The 18,472-nt window shown below is 56.5% G+C and overlaps 1 protein-coding gene and 3 gene segments (V, D, J or C); all 4 read right to left on the reverse strand.

Annotated features, from left to right (window-relative positions):
* Positions 1-588: 588 nt before the first annotated feature.
* On the reverse strand, positions 589-2,862 carry LOC141750767 (Ig lambda chain C region-like). The segment is given in 2 exon segments: positions 589-1,098; positions 2,801-2,862. Coding segments are annotated over 2 exon segments (339 nt in total).
* Positions 2,863-4,188: 1,326 nt separating this feature from the next.
* Positions 4,189-6,438, reverse strand: LOC141750768 (Ig lambda chain C region-like). The segment is given in 2 exon segments: positions 4,189-4,698; positions 6,401-6,438. Coding segments are annotated over 2 exon segments (339 nt in total).
* A 1,350-nt stretch (positions 6,439-7,788) lies between these two features.
* LOC141750769 (immunoglobulin lambda-1 light chain-like) lies at positions 7,789-16,208 on the reverse strand. Its single transcript, XM_074606446.1, has 4 exons — positions 16,128-16,208; positions 15,709-16,000; positions 9,980-10,017; positions 7,789-8,298 (listed from the first exon to the last, which is right to left on the reverse strand). Exons 1-4 carry the CDS (start codon positions 16,171-16,173, stop codon positions 7,976-7,978), a joined length of 699 nt encoding a protein of 232 aa, XP_074462547.1. The 5' UTR covers positions 16,174-16,208; the 3' UTR covers positions 7,789-7,975.
* LOC141750651 (Ig lambda chain V-1 region-like) lies at positions 13,014-13,564 on the reverse strand. The segment is given in 2 exon segments: positions 13,014-13,366; positions 13,486-13,564. Coding segments are annotated over 2 exon segments (399 nt in total).
* Positions 16,209-18,472: the final 2,264 nt, after the last annotated feature.

Genomic DNA, 18,472 nt, shown 5'->3' on the forward strand with positions numbered 1-18,472 from the left:
ACAGCTGAGCACTGATGCTCTCGGCACAGCTGTGGCTGGGAGTCACTCTATGTGCAGGGCCACAGGGAAACTTCCCTGGGGCTGTGCCGGGGACAGGGCATCTGGCATGCAGGGGCCCAGGCTGCCGCGGCACAGGGTGCAGGGGGCAGACTGGTGCATGTGCATGCCGGGGCTGGCTACACTGGCACCCCCACCCCGGGGACACAAGGGTGACAAAGGAAACGGGGACAGAGCCAGGGCTGGCCAGCAAAGGGACATGGATGGCCATGGCACCTGGTGCCCAGAGGCCAGTGGGCGAGGGACAAGGCTGGCATCGCCAGGGCCACATGCTTGCCACCGGCACGGGAATTCAGACGGGGCTGGTGCCCCAGGCTGCTCCCCTGGGGTTTGGTGGTGCCGGGGGGGTTCAGCGGGGCCCGCAGGGCTGAGCGAGAGCTGCAGGGAGCCCTGGCACCCCCAGCAATGTGCGCGCGTGTGTGTGTGCACGCACGTGTGTTCCCATCCCACCCTCCTCCATACTGGTGCCACTGGGGCGACGCCGGCCGGCGCGGGGGGAGCAGGCGCATTGGAAGGACACAGAGACAGGGATGCTGAGCCAGCGCTAGTTCAGTGTCGGCGTTTATTTGTGTGACACTCAGGGCGGGGGGACAGGAGCAGGGGACGGGGGGATGTAGGGAGAGACATCTGCAGAGGGGGGGGAGCCACTGCCACCAGCAGCGGGTAAGAGGGAGGGGGCCGGCGAGGGACCGGCGGGCGCGGGGGGATCCCGGCAGGGTTAAGAGCACTGGGAGCTCTTCACAGTCTTCTCCGCGTTGCCGGCCTCGTGCTTGACCTTGCAGGCGTAGGTCTTGTCGCTCTTCCATTCGGAGGCGCTCAGCGTCAGGTAGCTGCTGGCCATGTACTTGTTGTTGGTCTGCCGCTGGGGCCGGCTGGTCTCCACGTTGCTGCTGAGGGTTTGGCCGTTGGCCGTCCAGGTCACCTCCACGAAGCCGGGGTAGAAGTCTCCCATCAGGCACACCAGGGTGGCTTTGTTCTGCGTCGAGAGCTCCTCGCTGGACGGCGGGAAGAGGTGGACCGTGGGGGGCACCTTGCTCTGGCCTGGGCCTGCGGGGGAGAAAGAGGGGTCAGGGGGGACCCTGTGCCCCGCCATAGACCCTGCCCGCCCTGCCCAGAAACTCCGCGCTTCCCCCACAGCCAAGGGTTTATCGTTTAGAACTCCAGTGTACTTAGATTTGGGATACATCTGTATTTTTTTTATATATATGTGTATATATATAAATATATGTGTATATATGTGTGTGTGCAATACACGTACACCCATATATAGCTGTATATACATTATAGATATACACTATATGTGTATATATGTGCATATACACATTATATATTATAGATATCTATAGATATAACTAATACGCACCATAGACATGTATATTATATTACATATATAAAATATACAATATACTACATATATATTGTATATATTATATAAATATATGTATAATTATATATCATTTATATAATAGACATACTTATGTATTCTTACACATATTTCATATATAAAACTATGTGTTAATACATAATAAATAATATAATATATATTATATAAAATAACATATTATACAATATATATTTTATATTATTATATATTATATAATATAAAATATACATATATATTATATATCTTATATATTATGTAAGATATATATTTTATATAATATATATTCTCATATATATTCTCATATATATTACATATATTAAAAAAATATCTGTGGTTAGTTGCCATAAAACCATTTCTTTCCTTTTGCAAGGCAATTTTTTTAAAAAATCAGAATTTCCAAGACAAACCATCCTGTTTTCTGCCTAGTTCTGCTTTCAGACACCTTCAGACTTGTCTCAGAAAAAGTAAAACTAAGAATCACCCGAAGGAAGATGGAGAAAAGATGTTCGGTCTTTCCGAGGTGGTTCTGCTGCCTCCTCAAATGTATAAATCTCTCTCTCTCTCTCTCTCTCTAATTGAAACCCAGGAGGACTCTGCCATTAAAAACTTTCTGCTGAAGAAATTGGCAAACTACATTTTTCTTGATTTTACGCCCCTAGTAATTTGGGTCAGATCGGGATTTTTGACTGACTTCTTTTAAAAATTACAGACAAAGACAGGCAAACGACGTTCCCGGCAGCATTTTCAACACAACAGTCTCCATTTTTGACACGGCTTACCTGGACAACGGGATCTTTAAGAGGCCCCTGAAAACTTTTTGCTAAGATCCCGGGGACGTGACATTTCAACACAAAGTTGGCCGCGACTTCAGCCCGCTCGCGGCCGAGGCCGGGCTGCCCTTTGGCAGCACGCGCAGCCTCGGGCGCGGGACCCCGCGGAGAAGCCCCTGCTCCTCACCGAGGGCAACGGACTTAGTCCTCAGGACTAAGAGTTGAGAACTTAGACCTTAGACTAATGACTAATTTCTTTAACAAAGACAAAACCTGACTTTCTTAGAGATCTAAAACTGAGTTTTTGAAATTGCCTGTCTGAGACCTCAGTCACATTTCCTGGCCAAATTTTAAGATCTTTCAAGGGAGAAAATATCCCCCAGTCCTCTGTGGCGTGCCCCAGAGCCCTCCAAGTCCGCAGTGACAAGACAGAGCCCGCAACGCTGCGCTTAGTGCCCGTCCCCGAACCGGCGGCAGACCCCAGCCCAGCCCCAAGTCCGAGAAAACCCCCCCCAAATCATCGAAAATCGACAAAATGTCACGATTTCGGGGTGGGGAAGGAAAGACCGAGAAGAAATCGGCGACTCACCTAGGACGGTCAACATGGTCCCGGCCCCAAAAGTACCACAGAGTGATACAGGACCATGCAAAAACCTTCTGCCCCATGGTACGAGGAGTCCTGGGCCCCGTGGATGTGGCACGATGGAGGTGATGAGATGGAGATGCCCAATGGATGCAGCAGGATGGAGGTGGTGGGATGAAGGTGCCCCGATGGACACAGTGGGATGAGGGTGATGGGATGAATGTGCCCCGAGGGACACAACAGGTTGGATGCACAGGTGTTCCAGGAAAGCTGGGGAGGGACTCTGGAGCAGGGAGGGGAGCCATAGGACAAGGGGGGAATGGTTTTAAACTGAAAGAAGGTAGATTTAGGTTAGATATTAGGAAGAAATTAAATTGTTTGCTGTGAGGGGGGTGAGCCCCTGGCCCAGGTTGCCCAGAGAAGCTGTGGCTGCCCCATCCCTGGAGGGGTTCAAGGCCAGGTTGGACGGGGCTCGGAGCAACCTGGGCTGGTGGGAGGTGTCCCTGCCCAGGGCAGGGGGGTTGGATTAGATGGCCTTTAAAGGTCCCTTCCAACCCAAACCATTCTGTGATTCTATGATTCTGTGCCCCCAGAAGGCTCCTGCAGGGACAAGTGGCAACCCAAAGCCTGATGGGGCCAGGCACCCCACTGGCACCGACACAGCCCAGGGAGAGGAATGGGCTGGGGCTCTCCCCTTTTACCAGGAGCCTGGGGAGGGGATATCTCCCCCAGAACGGCACACAGCGTGGCCTGGTGCTCCCGTCCCCGATTCCCGAGGTGGCTCCTGCCAACTTTGATGGGTGCCCACAGCTGAGCACTGATGCTCTCGGCACAGCTGTGGCTGGGAGTCACTCTATGTGCAGGGCCACAGGGAAACTTCCCTGGGGCTGTGCCGGGGACAGGGCATCTGGCATGCAGGGGCCCAGGCTGCCGCGGCACAGGGTGCAGGGGGCAGACTGGTGCATGTGCATGCCGGGGCTGGCTACACTGGCACCCCCACCCCGGGGACACAAGGGTGACAAAGGAAACGGGGACAGAGCCAGGGCTGGCCAGCAAAGGGACATGGATGGCCATGGCACCTGGTGCCCAGAGGCCAGTGGGCGAGGGACAAGGCTGGCATCGCCAGGGCCACATGCTTGCCACCGGCACGGGAATTCAGACGGGGCTGGTGCCCCAGGCTGCTCCCCTGGGGTTTGGTGGTGCCGGGGGGGTTCAGCGGGGCCCGCAGGGCTGAGCGAGAGCTGCAGGGAGCCCTGGCACCCCCAGCAATGTGCGCGCGTGTGTGTGTGCACGCACGTGTGTTCCCATCCCACCCTCCTCCGTACTGGTGCCACTGGGGCGACGCCGGCCGGCGCGGGGGGAGCAGGCGCATTGGAAGGACACAGAGACAGGGATGCTGAGCCAGCGCTAGTTCAGTGTCGGCGTTTATTTGTGTGACACTCAGGGCGGGGGGACAGGAGCAGGGGACGGGGGGATGTAGGGAGAGACATCTGCAGAGGGGGGGGAGCCGCTGCCACCAGCAGCGGGTAAGAGGGAGGGGGCCGGCGAGGGGCCGGCGGGCGCGGGGGGATCCCGGCAGGGTTAAGAGCACTGGGAGCTCTTCACAGTCTTCTCCGCGTTGCCGGCCTCGTGCGTGACCTTGCAGGCGTAGGTCTTGTCGCTCTTCCATTCGGAGGCGCTCAGCGTCAGGTAGCTGCTGGCCATGTACTTGTTGTTGGTCTGCCGCTGGGGCCGGCTGGTCTCCACGTTGCTGCTGAGGGTTTGGCCGTCGGCCGTCCAGGTCACCTCCACGAAGCCGGGGTAGAAGTCTCCCATCAGGCACACCAGGGTGGCTTTGTTCTGCGTCGAGAGCTCCTCGCTGGACGGCGGGAAGAGGTGGACCGTGGGGGGCACCTTGCTCTGGCCTGGGCCTGCGGGGGAGAAAGAGGGGTCAGGGGGGACCCTGTGCCCCGCCATAGACCCTGCCCGCCCTGCCCAGAAACTCCGCGCTTCCCCCACAGCCAAGGGTTTATCGTTTAGAACTCCAGTGTACTTAGATTTGGGATACATCTGTATTTTTTTTATATATATGTGTATATATATAAATATATGTGTATATATGTGTGTGTGCAATACACGTACACCCATATATAGCTGTATATACATTATAGATATACACTATATGTGTATATATGTGCATATACACATTATATATTATAGATATCTATAGATATAACTAATACGCACCATAGACATGTATATTATATTACATATATAAAATATACAATATACTACATATATATTGTATATATTATATAAATATATGTATAATTATATATCATTTATATAATAGACATACTTATGTATTCTTACACATATTTCATATATAAAACTATGTGTTAATACATAATAAATAATATAACATATATTATATAAAATAACATATTATACAATATATATTTTATATTATTATATATTATATAATATAAAATATACATATATATTATATATCTTATATATTATGTAAGATATATATTTTATATAATATATATTCTCATATATATTCTCATATATATTACATATATTAAAAAAATATCTGTGGTTAGTTGCCATAAAACCATTTCTTTCCTTTTGCAAGGCAATTTTTTTAAAAAATCAGAATTTCCAAGACAAACCATCCTGTTTTCTGCCTAGTTCTGCTTTCAGACACCTTCAGACTTGTCTCAGAAAAAGTAAAACTAAGAATCACCCGAAGGAAGATGGAGAAAAGATGTTCGGTCTTTCCGAGGTGGTTCTGCTGCCTCCTCAAATGTATAAATCTCTCTCTCTCTCTCTCTCTCTAATTGAAACCCAGGAGGACTCTGCCATTAAAAACTTTCTGCTGAAGAAATTGGCAAACTACATTTTTCTTGATTTTACGCCCCTAGTAATTTGGGTCAGATCGGGATTTTTGACTGACTTCTTTTAAAAATTACAGACAAAGACAGGCAAACGACGTTCCCGGCAGCATTTTCAACACAACAGTCTCCATTTTTGACACGGCTTACCTGGACAACGGGATCTTTAAGAGGCCCCTGAAAACTTTTCGCTAAGATCCCGGGGACGTGACATTTCAACACAAAGTTGGCCGCGACTTCAGCCCGCTCGCGGCCGAGGCCGGGCTGCCCTTTGGCAGCACGCGCAGCCTCGGGCGCGGGACCCCGCGGAGAAGCCCCTGCTCCTCACCGAGGGCAACGGACTTAGTCCTCAGGACTAAGAGTTGAGAACTTAGACCTTAGACTAATGACTAATTTCTTTAACAAAGACAAAACCTGACTTTCTTAGAGATCTAAAACTGAGTTTTTGAAATTGCCTGTCTGAGACCTCAGTCACATTTCCTGGCCAAATTTTAAGATCTTTCAAGGGAGAAAATATCCCCCAGTCCTCTGTGGCGTGCCCCAGAGCCCTCCAAGTCCGCAGTGACAAGACAGAGCCCGCAACGCTGCGCTTAGTGCCCGTCCCCGAACCGGCGGCAGACCCCAGCCCAGCCCCAAGTCCGAGAAAACCCCCCCCAAATCATCGAAAATCGACAAAATGTCACGATTTCGGGGTGGGGAAGGAAAGACCGAGAAGAAATCGGCGACTCACCTAGGACGGTCAACATGGTCCCGGCCCCAAAAGTACCACAGAGTGATACAGGACCATGCAAAAACCTTCTGCCCCATGGTACGAGGAGTCCTGGGCCCCGTGGATGTGGCACGATGGAGGTGATGAGATGGAGATGCCCAATGGATGCAGCAGGATGGAGGTGGTGGGATGAAGGTGCCCCGATGGACACAGTGGGATGAGGGTGATGGGATGAATGTGCCCCGAGGGACACAACAGGTTGGATGCACAGGTGTTCCAGGAAAGCTGGGGAGGGACTCTGGAGCAGGGAGGGGAGCCATAGGACAAGGGGGGAATGGTTTTAAACTGAAAGAAGGTAAATTTAGGTTAGATATTAGGAAGAAATTAAATTGTTTGCTGTGAGGGGGGTGAGCCCCTGGCCCAGGTTGCCCAGAGAAGCTGTGGCTGCCCCATCCCTGGAGGGGTTCAAGGCCAGGTTGGACGGGGCTCGGAGCAACCTGGGCTGGTGGGAGGTGTCCCTGCCCAGGGCAGGGGGGTTGGATCAGATGGCCTTTAAAGGTCCCTTCCAACCCAAACCATTCTGTGATTCTATGATTCTGTGCCCCCAGAAGGCTCCTGCAGGGACAAGTGGCAACCCAAAGCCTGATGGGGCCAGGCACCCCACTGGCACCGACACAGCCCAGGGAGAGGAATGGGCTGGGGCTCTCCCCTTTTACCAGGAGCCCGGGGAGGGGATATCTCCCCCAGAACGGCACACAGCGTGGCCTGGTGCTCCCGTCCCCGATTCCCGAGGTGGCTCCTGCCAACTTTGATGGGTGCCCACAGCTGAGCACTGATGCTCTCGGCACAGCTGTGGCTGGGAGTCACTCTATGTGCAGGGCCACAGGGAAACTTCCCTGGGGCTGTGCCGGGGACAGGGCATCTGGCATGCAGGGGCCCAGGCTGCCGCGGCACAGGGCGCAGGGGGCAGACTGGTGCATGTGCATGCCGGGGCTGGCTACACTGGCACCCCCACCCCAGGGACACAAGGGTGACAAAGGAAACGGGGACAGAGCCAGGGCTGGCCAGCAAAGGGACATGGATGGCCATGGCACCTGGTGCCCAGAGGCCAGTGGGCGAGGGACAAGGCTGGCATCGCCAGGGCCACATGCTTGCCACCGGCACGGGAATTCAGACGGGGCTGGTGCCCCAGGCTGCTCCCCTGGGGTTTGGTGGTGCCGGGGGGGTTCAGCGGGGCCCGCAGGGCTGAGCGAGAGCTGCAGGGAGCCCTGGCACCCCCAGCAATGTGCGCGCGTGTGTGTGTGCACGCACGTGTGTTCCCATCCCACCCTCCTCCATACTGGTGCCACTGGGGCGACGCCGGCCGGCGCGGGGGGAGCAGGCGCATTGGAAGGACACAGAGACAGGGATGCTGAGCCAGCGCTAGTTCAGTGTCGGCGTTTATTTGTGTGACACTCAGGGCAGGGGGACAGGAGCAGGGGACGGGGGGATGTAGGGAGAGACATCTGCAGAGTGGGGGGAGCCGCTGCCACCAGCAGCGGGTAAGAGGGAGGGGGCCGGCGAGGGGCCGGCGGGCGCGGGGGGATCCCGGCAGGGTTAAGAGCACTGGGAGCTCTTCACAGTCTTCTCCGCGTTGCCGGCCTCGTGCGTGACCTTGCAGGCGTAGGTCTTGTCGCTCTTCCATTCGGAGGCGCTCAGCGTCAGGTAGCTGCTGGCCATGTACTTGTTGTTGGTCTGCCGCTGGGGCCGGCTGGTCTCCACGTTGCTGCTGAGGGTCTGGCCGTTGGCCGTCCAGGTCACCTCCACGACGCCGGGGTAGAAGTCTCCCATCAGGCACACCAGGGTGGCTTTGTTCTGCGTCGAGAGCTCCTCGCTGGACGGTGGGAAGAGGTGGACCGTGGGGGCCACCTTGGGCTGGCCTGCGGGGGAGAAAGAGGGGTCAGGGGGGACCCTGTGCCCCGCCATAGACCCTGCCCGCCCTGCCCAGAAACTCCGCGCTTCCCCCACAGCCAAGGGTTTATCGTTTAGAACTCCAGTGTACTTAGATTTGGGATACATCTATATTTTTTTTATATATATGTGTATATATATAAATATATGTGTATATATGTGTGTGTGTAATACACGTACACCCATATATAGCTGTATATACGTTATAGATATACACTATATGTGTATATATGTGCATATACACATTATATATTATAGATATCTATAGATATAACTAATACGCACCATAGACATGTGTATTATATTACATATATAAAATATACAATATACTACATATATATTGTATATATTATATAAATATATGTATAATTATATATCATTTATATAATAGACATACTTATGTATTTTTACATATATTTCATATATAAAACTGTGTAATACATAATATATAATATAATATATATTATATAAAATAACATATTATATAATATATATTTTATATTATTATATATTATATAATATAAAATATACATTATATATTATATATCTTATATATTATGTAAGATATATATTTTATATAATATATATTCATATATATATTACATATATTAAAAAAATATCTGTGGTTAGTTGCCATAAAACCATTTCTTTCCTTTTGCAAGGCAATTTTTTTAAAAAATCAGAATTTCCAAGACAAACCATCCTGTTTTCTGCCTAGTTCTGCTTTCAGACACCTTCAGACTTGTCTCAGAAAAAGTAAAACTAAGAATCACCCGAAGGAAGATGGAGAAAAGATGTTCGGTCTTTCCGAGGTGGTTCTGCTGCCTCCTCAAATGTATAAATCTCTCTCTCTCTCTCTCTCTCTAATTGAAACCCAGGAGGACTCTGCCATTAAAAACTTTCTGCTGAAGAAATTGGCAAACTACATTTTTCTTGATTTTACGCCCCTAGTAATTTGGGTCAGATCGGGATTTTTGACTGACTTCTTTTAAAAATTACAGACAAAGACAGGCAAACGACGTTCCCGGCAGCATTTTCAACACAACAGTCTCCATTTTTGACACGGCTTACCTGGACAACGGGATCTTTAAGAGGCCCCTGAAAACTTTTCGCTAAGATCCCGGGGACGTGACATTTCAACACAAAGTTGGCCGCGACTTCAGCCCGCTCGCGGCCGAGGCCGGGCTGCCCTTTGGCAGCACGCGCAGCCTCGGGCGCGGGACCCCGCGGAGAAGCCCCTGCTCCTCACCGAGGGCAACGGACTTAGTCCTCAGGACTAAGAGTTGAGAACTTAGACCTTAGACTAATGACTAATTTCTTTAACAAAGACAAAACCTGACTTTCTTAGAGATCTAAAACTGAGTTTTTGAAATTGCCTGTCTGAGACCTCAGTCACATTTCCTGGCCAAATTTTAAGATCTTTCAAGGGAGAAAATATCCCCCAATCCTCTGTGGCGTGCCCCAGAGCCCTCCAAGTCCGCAGTGACAAGACAGAGCCCGCAACGCTGCGCTTAGTGCCCGTCCCCGAACCGGCGGCAGACCCCAGCCCAGCCCCAAGCCCGAGAAAACCCCCCCAAATCATCGAAAATCGACAAAATGTCACGATTTCGGGGTGGGGAAGGAAAGACCGAGAAGAAATCGGCGACTCACCTAGGACGGTCAACATGGTCCCGGCCCCGAAAGCACCACACAGTGATACAGGGCCATGCAAAAACCTTCTGCCCCATGGTACGAGGAGTCCTGGGCCCCGTGGATGTGGCACGATGGAGGTGATGAGATGGAGATGCCCAATGGATGCAGCAGGATGGAGGTGGTGGGATGAAGGTGCCCCGATGGACACAGCAGGATGAAGGTGATGGGATGAATGTGCCCCGAGGGACACAACAGGTTGGATGCACAGTGCTGGACACGTCCCGGTGGATGTGGCAAGGCAGGAGCAGCAGGACAGCCATGTGAGGACAACTTTGTGTCCTTTCTTGAGGGGCCACGGGAAAATGGGTGGCCTTATCCCTGTTATCCTTCATTGACAGCATTGGACAGTCTCTCCAGAGCTGTGGCTGAGTCATTGATTGCTCCAAGGACCCACTGCTACCCAGGACCACACGCTTTGTGCTCATTACAAGCCCATATCCATGCCTGTGGTGTGGGGACGTGAATCCTGGGTGAGGAAGGGCTGGTGGAGGCTTTGGGTGCCCCTTAGGCATGACAGGCAACACCTTGCCTCAACCTGCGCTGCTGCCACGCCGGTGGCTGTGGGATGCCCTGCAGGGCACTGCCCACTGTCCAGCCATTGTACAGTATGTGTGTGGATAAACCTCATGAACAAACCATCCATCCATCCTTCCCACTGCCCAGAAACACCGGCGCTGCCGTAGGTGCCGTGGTTTCATAGGGGACCTCACCACCCGGCGCCCGCGCCACCCTGCAGCCTGGCTCTGCGCTCTGGGGCAAAACCGGACCCCGGCACAGCCCACATCCTTACCTGGGCAGGATTGTTGGTCCCTGGTGGGCGGTGAGCCCCCTCACAGCAGCTGGGTCAGGGTGCCCTGTGCCCGCGCAGCCCAGGGCAGGGGAGCGGAGCAGCCCTGGCTGCCATTGCGCTGCGCCCGCCACTCTCCCAGAGCTCAGCCCTGCACGCGGGGCGCTGGACCATCCCACCGAGGGTAAATAAGCACTTCCCTCTGTCACACCCACCATCTCAGCGCCAGCAAAGGCACTGGTGCAGGGCTGGATCCAGTGCAGGGGAGTTTCAGAGCCCCCCCTGAGCCAGCGAAGCCTGCCAGCCGTGACGGAGCATCACGGCCCGGGATTCTCGCTGAAGGCACCTATGGCTGCAGCGGTGGGTGATGACCAAAGGCCAGACTCACAGGGGATTTTATCTCTGCCCTAACAGAGCTCAGCGCAGGTCTCGGCACTTAATGCCCGGCCTGGGTCGGGGATCCTGGACCGCAGGCAGAGGGGAGGGCTAGGGGCATTGGCCAGCACTGGCCCCTACGGCAGAGGAGCCCTGGCCAGCTGCCTTCTCCAACTTAATTTAGCTCCTGCCTTTGCTGTGGGAGATCAAGCCAGTGCCCATGGACCAAACTCAGGGCTGGTGCTGCCCCAGCAGCTGAAACAGCAGCAGGGAGGAGCAGCACGGACAGAAGAGCGTGGCAGACATATTTTCCCTGCACAGGAGACAAGGAGACTGCAGAGACCTGCGGGTTTGCTCCAAGCACCCTGCCAACGGTATCCCCTACCCACCCAGGAACTCGGCTTCCCGCAGAGCCACCCCTGCCCATTCTGCAGCCCCCAGGCTGCTGCTCCTGTCAGCCCCTGCCTTCCCAGCCCCTCGGAGCAGCAGCCCTCGGGTGAGTGCTCCCGGGAGCATCTCCCAAGGGCCAGGGCATGCACAGGGGGTTGGAGAGGAGGCATCAGAGGCTGTAGGAAGAGCTGGGACCAGGAGAGAAAAGCACACAAGGGATGTGGATGCCTACACACAGCTGCAATAACCAAGATAGGGGTGAGCCAGGAGGGGTGTCACCTAAGACCGACTAACCTCAGATTCCCCAGGGAAGGCTTGGCCGCTGCTCTGTAAAGTTTATTCGCAGTGTGGTGCCAATCTCACAGGGCACAGGGTGCTTGGCTCAGGGCAAATCAGCTCTTGGAGCGCTGGATTTCAATAGCACCAACTGAAATGGAACTTGAAAAATATTCAAATGCTGTGGTTTGTGCAAGTGGTTGTAGAAAGAGGCAGAGTCAGTGAATCGGCCTAGTCACTAGAGAATAAATGGTGCTTCGATGATTTTGTGGTTTGAAGCACTTTCATTTTCAGAGGTTTGGTTTGCCTCTGGGTAGGCTTATGCACCGGTGCAAAGCCTGAAACTAGCCAAAAAAAAACCACTGACATTTTCTATGCAAAGCATTTAGTTGAAGCTGATGCTATCTATTGCGGAAGATCAGTTTCTGAGCATTTGTCAGACTTTGATGGGGTTTTAGTCCCATTTTATGGGAGGATAATAAAGGGGGACAATGTTCAGTTTGAAGGTCTGGCTCTTATCCTTGGTGGGAGGGATGGAGCAGGACTGATGCTGTGCTGGACATAGCAGACACCCCCCTGGCACGTGGGGGTGAGGGCCTGTGGGTCCCCAGGGGGGCACTGGGGATGCTGGGCATGACCACTGTGTCCCAGCTGCCAGGGCTGAGCAGGGGAGGCCACGGCAGGCACTCTCCACTCCTGCCACATGGCTTGCCCAATCGTGCCTGGAAGCAAAGGAGAAGGAACATGGTAGGATGTACCGAGCAGCCTTGCAGCGTAAACCGTCCTGAAACTGCCCTGGCATAGCTTGTGGGAACATCTACCCCCAGAAACCATTATGAGCTAAAATTGGCACTGGCTGGAGGGAGCAGGTGCCCAGTGCCTGGGGGCTCCTGGCACAGCTGGGCTGGGAGAAGGGCAGGGGGACACCCAGCAGGGCCCTGGGTGGCAGCTGGGGAGTACAGGGGACCTGGGACCGACAGCGTGGGGCTGGGAGGGAGCTGCTGGCCGTCATCCCCTACCCAGATGAGGGGACGGGCACAGACCTGGGGCTCTAAGGGATGGCTGGGGTAGTCACACCAGGCACAGCCACCTGCAGCACTGGGCAGCAAGGGCAGGGCCATGGCGGGGACCAGACCCACCATCTAATGGGGACAGCAGAGACGCCTAACTGTCCTCTGTGGTGGCAGGAGGTTTTTGTATCACTTCCCCATTGCTCTGTGTCACTGTGGCATCAGTACTGCTATCACCACAGTAATAGACGGCCTCGTCCTCCGCTTGGACCCCAGTGATGGTTAACGTGGCCGTGGAGCCGGACGTGGATCCGGAGAATCGCGAAGGGATGCCCGAGGGTCTATTGGTGTTATCATAGATCACGGTGACAGGGGCAGTGCCAGGTTCCTTCTGCTGGAACCAGCCATAGTAGCTGCCACCACTGGTGCAGGTGATCTTGACCGTTCCTCCCACGTTGGCTGACACCGAGGGGGGCGTCTGAGTCACCGCTGCCTGGACCAGGGAACCTGGAGAGGGAGAGGAGAGAGGGGAGAAGACCCGGGTCAGCCAGTGCCCCACGAGCACAGCCCTCCCCAGGCAGTGCAATGAGACCCATGAGCCCATTCTCCTTGGGTCTCCAGGGCACCTGAGACATGGGCGAGCACCACGAGGAGGAGAGGGGTCCAGGCCATGGCGCAATCCCACCAGCTACGTGTCCCCACGCCGATGGAGCTATGTTGCGGACCCCGACTCCCTTTTAAGCCCCCGCTCGCCTGCGGCACGGCCCCTCCATGCAAATCTGAGCCCGCGCTCAGGGCCGGACCCTCCCCGCTCCCCGCCCAGCCCCACCACCCCAGGTGCAGCGGGGCTTGTCCGCGGGCACAGAGCGGAGACACGGAGACGCGTCCCAGCTCAGAGCCCAAAACGTGCCAGCACAGACCCCCATCCCCATCCCAGCCAAGCGGCTGCTGGGCCAAAGGCTGCGGGAGAGCCGGGCGCTGGGCAGGGGAACAGGCAGTGCCTGCAGCTCCCGGTGACGGGTCTGAATAGTGACAACCCCCAGCTCCCCCCACCCCACCTTCAGCATCTTCCCCTCCTATGGTGGTCCCAGGCCCCACATAGACTTTGGCCGTTCCTGCCCTCCCCGATGCTCCTGGGGCCCTGCAGCGCTGCCCTTGCCCCTTCTCTCACAGCAGCCATGCAGCGCCCTGCCCCTGGGAGGGGGGCAACCCCTGCCTGCGGCACGCTGGGGCCGAGCGGCTGCCAGCCCTGGGGCAGAAAAGGGCCAAGGGGGCCGGGAGGACACCAAGTTGCACTGGAGGCAGCCAAGCACCCATCGGCTGCATTAGCAGGACACTGGCCAGCAGTAGGAGAGAGGAACCTTCCCCTCGGCTCAGCGCCCCGAGGCAGAGCGCAGCCCTGTGTCAGCTCTGGGTTCCCCGGCCAGGGATGGGGACAGACAGGAGCAAAGCCAGGGAAGGGCCCTGAGGATGATGAAGGGCTCAAAAAGGCAGAGCTGGGATGGCTAAGGTGAAGGCGGGGAGCCTCAGGGGCATCTTATCAACATTATAAGTATCTCCAAGCAGCAGGAAGGAAGATGGAGCCAGGCTCCTCTCAGAGGTGTCCACAGGCAGCACGAGGGGCAAGGGGCACAGGCTGAAACACAGGGAAATCTGCCCAAACCAGCAAAAGCCTTTTTCTGCTGTAAGGACGGTCAAGTGCTGGAACAGGTTGCCCAGGGCACTGTGAATTCTCCGTGCTGGGAGACAGTCAATACCCGCCTGGAGAGGCTGTGGCCAACCTGCAGGAGCCAACCCAGCTTCACGCAGGGGGTGGGACCAGGCGAACTCCAGAGGCCCCTCCAGCCCTGGCGATTCTGGGGGTTTCCCCAGCCCCAGCACCTGCGGGCACCCTCTTGCTTTGCTGCTTCTCTGCCCCAGCTCTTTCCCTGAAACCCAGGCCAAACCTCTCAAGACCTTTACTCGTCCCAGTTTTCCACTCCCCAGCACAACAAGAGCTGCCCAGCACCGAGCCCCATGGCTCCAGCAATGCCTCCCCATGAGCCCATCGAGATCCCAACAGGCCAATGCTGGGCAAACTCTGCCAGAGCTGGGGTAGCCCAGGGGCTCTGGCTTGCAGCCGTGGGGGCAGACCCCGGCCAGCCCTGCTGTGACCCAGGGCGCAGGGATCGCAGCCCCTTCGGCAGCCTCGTGCCCACCCCAAGAACGGCTGCACCCATAGGAAATGCCCACACCCCCACGACCCCCCATCCCCGACACTGCCCTCCCAGGGTGCCCGGGGCACAGGGACCTGAGGAGCAGGGCCAGGGCAGGGCTGCAGGGGGGCTGATCCCTGCGGACAGCACGGAGGGGACCGGCCGGAGCAGAGCACGTGCCCCAGGGCAGGAGCCGCCTCACAGGCACCTGTGCTGCTCCACCACCGCCTCCAAGCAGCAGCAGCAGGCGGCACCCCGGGGCCCTGGGGCAACAGCTGGTCTGTGCCTCATTTCCCCCGTGCTGGGAGTCACCCTGACCCTGATCCGCACTGGTGTCCCAGCCAGCACAGTGAGAGACAGCCTCTGCCTCGGCTGGCACCTCAGGGATGGTTGACATGGCCGTGGAGAATGGCACATTCCCAAGTGCTGGAGTTCCCTCCCCAAATGAGAGGGGACGGGCACAGACCTGGGGCACTAAGGGATGGCTGGGGCAGTCACACCAGGCACAGCCACCTGCAGCACTGGGCAGCAAGGGCAGGGCCATGGCGGGGACCAGACCCACCATCTAATGGGGACAGCAGAGACTCCTAACTGTCCTCTCTGATGGCAGGAGGTTTTTGTATCACTTCCCCATTGCTCTGTGTCACTGTGGCAGCAGTACTGCTGCTGTCGTAGCTACCACAGTAATAGACGGCCTCGTCCTCGGCTTGGACCCCAGTGATGGTTAACGTGGCCGTGGAGCCGGACTTGGATCCGGAGAATCGCGAAGGGATGCCTGAGGGTCTATTGGTGTTGCAATAGATCACAGTGACAGGGGCAGTGCCAGGAACCTTCTGCTGGAACCAGCCATAGCTGTAGCTGCTCCCGGTGCAGGTGATCTTGACCGTTCCTCCCACATTGGCTGACACTGAGGGGGGCTGAGTCACCGCTGCCTGGACCAGGGAACCTGGAGAGGGAGAGGAGAGAGGGGAGAAGACCCGGGTCAGCCAGTGCACCACGAGCACAGCCCTCCCCGGGCCACGGCCCCTGTCCCCAAAGGCCCCAGTCGGGCGCAGCGAGTCTGGCCAGGGCACCTGAGACATGGGCGAGCACCACGAGGAGGAGAGGGGTCCAGGCCATGGCGCGATCCCACCAGCTACGTGTCCCCACGCCGATGGAGCTGTGTCGCAGACCCCGACTCCCTTTTAAGCCCCCGCTTGCCCGCGGCACGGCCCCTCCATGCAAATCTGAGCCCGCGCTCAGGGCCGGACCCTTCCCACTCCGCTCTCCCCACCTCCCTCCCCGCCCAGCCCCACCACCCCAGGTGCAGCGGGGCTTGTCCGCGGGCACGGAGCGGAGACACAGAGACGTGTCCCAGCTCAGAGCCCAAAACATGCCAGCACAGACCCCCATCCCCAGCCCGGCCGAGCGCCTGCTGGGCCAAAGGCTGCGGGAGAGCCGGGCACTGGGCAGGGGAAGGTAGGAGGGGACAAGCAGCACCTGCAGCTCCAATATCCTCACCACAGGTTGTGCGGAGCAGATGAGACACTGCCCATGCCAGGGATGGAAGGACAAAATGTTGCTCTGACTATTGCCACTGGGGTGGATTTTGGGACTCCAGATGTGCCCAACTAGTCTCTCCCACGGGGAAAGGGCTGGGAAAAGGCAGTAGCAAAGCTCCCATTCCATCTGTCTGAGATCATCATCCTGTTATCTGCAACCAGTGAGCACCTGGGACCTTAACGGGGAGCAGGTGAGGGGGGCGAGGATGGGGAGCTCAGAGTAGCCCTCACCCTTGAGTACTGAACGTTGCCTGGTGCCACCCTGCCTGTGCCCTCCTGGCCTCAGCCCATGGCGCGTGGCCCTCCCCCTCACCATGGTCCCTGGCACGGAGCAGGGGGACAAGGCCACCTGGCACCCTGCTGCCCCCACAGCCACTCCTGACACCACAAACGCAGCCCCCATGGGGCCAGGACCCCTGCCCACAGCCTGGCCCTATCGGTCACGCTTACCTCCAGCCCATGTCCCCTGCCCTGTCACACTCATGGGGATGCAGGAAATGCCAAAGCTGTGATCCCTGACGGGGCAATCCATGACACAGAAGAGCTGGCACCGTTGTCCCCAGTGGTAGCCCCAGTCCGGGGGTCCCAACGCCGCCTGGGGCCAGGATCAGGATGCTGGGCAGCCCATGGCTGTCATGGGGCCGTGGTGGGACATTGCCCAGGGCCAGGGACTTCTCTACAGCACAAAGGTCCTCGGGGGGGTCCTGCACAGGCTGAGCATGAGCCCAACGGGCCAGAACTGGGCAAACACAGACAAAGTTGGAGAAGCCCATGGGCTCCTGTTGCAGTACGACGGAGCAGCACCCGGCCAGCCCTGCTCTGCCCCGCAGCCTCACACACAGCCCTGGAGCTGCTGTGCCCATGGAAACGTCCCTTCCCAGGGCTTAAAGGCAAAGCTTTGGCCCAGCTCCCAGCCCATGGCACGTCCCCACCTCTTGGGGCTGGAGCTGCAGTTCCAGCAGGGCTGAACCCCACTGAGGTGATGCCCGGGGGGCTCCTGGCACAGGTGGGCTGGGAGGAGGGCAGGGGGGCACCCGGCAGGGCCCTGGGGGCCAGCTGGGGAGCGCAGGGGACCTCAGCCTGGCACCACGAGACAGGGACAGGGCTGCTGGGGTCATACCCAGCCCAAATGAGAGGGGACGGGCACAGACCTGGGGCTCTAAGGGATGGCTGGGGCAGTCACACCAGGCACAGCCACCTGCAGCACTGGGCAGCAAGGGCAGGGCCATGGGCGGGCCCTGTCCCACCATCAAACGGGGACAGCAGAGACTCCTGACTTTCCCCTGCGATGGCGGGAGGTTTTTGTATCACTTCCCCATTGCTCCGTGTCACCGTGACACCAACATAGCTGCCCTCGTAGCTACCACAGTAATAGACGGCCTCGTCCTCCGCTTGGACCCCAGTGATGGTTAACGTGCCCGTGGAGCCGGACCGGGATCCAGAGAATCGCGAAGGGATGCCCGAGGGTCTGCTGCTGCTACCATAGATCACGGTGACAGGGGCAGTGCCAGGAACCTTCTGCTGGTACCAGCCATAAGCATTGTTGGTCCTTCCACAGCAGATCTGGGTGGTTTGCCCCAGCGACACGCACACTGGGAGTCGCTGACCCAGACCCGTGGGAGTGCAAAGGGCTGAGGCAGGAGCTCTCCCTGCCCACCCGCAGTGCGAATGCTCCCGTGGGCTGGCAAACACCCACGCACCCAGCCCCGTGTCCCCAGGGCGGCTGCAATGCCGCAGGGCCCCGGGCAACACTCATCACGGGGAACAGAAATGAGACAAAGCTTTTCCCAGGCAGCTCCGCAGGCTCCAGCTCCCAACACTATCCCAGGCTCCTCTGGCCCTCCCATGGCAGCTGGGACGAGCTCAGCCAGGGTCTC

Source organism: Larus michahellis, chromosome 13 (genome assembly GCF_964199755.1).
Source record: "Larus michahellis chromosome 13, bLarMic1.1, whole genome shotgun sequence".
NCBI lineage: Eukaryota > Metazoa > Chordata > Aves > Charadriiformes > Laridae > Larus > Larus michahellis.

Coding starts and splice junctions, on each gene's coding strand:
- LOC141750769 (XM_074606446.1), bottom strand. CDS start 16,173: ATGGCCTGGACCCCTCTCCTCCTCGTGGTGCTCGCCCATGTCTCAG. Junction 16,001..16,127: donor GGTGCTCGCCCATGTCTCAG/GTGCCCTGGCCA, acceptor CTCCCTCTCCAG/GTTCCCTGGTCCAGGCAGCG. Junction 8,299..9,979: donor GACCATGTTGACCGTCCTAG/GTGAGTCGCCGA, acceptor TCTCCCCCGCAG/GCCAGCCCAAGGTGGCCCCC.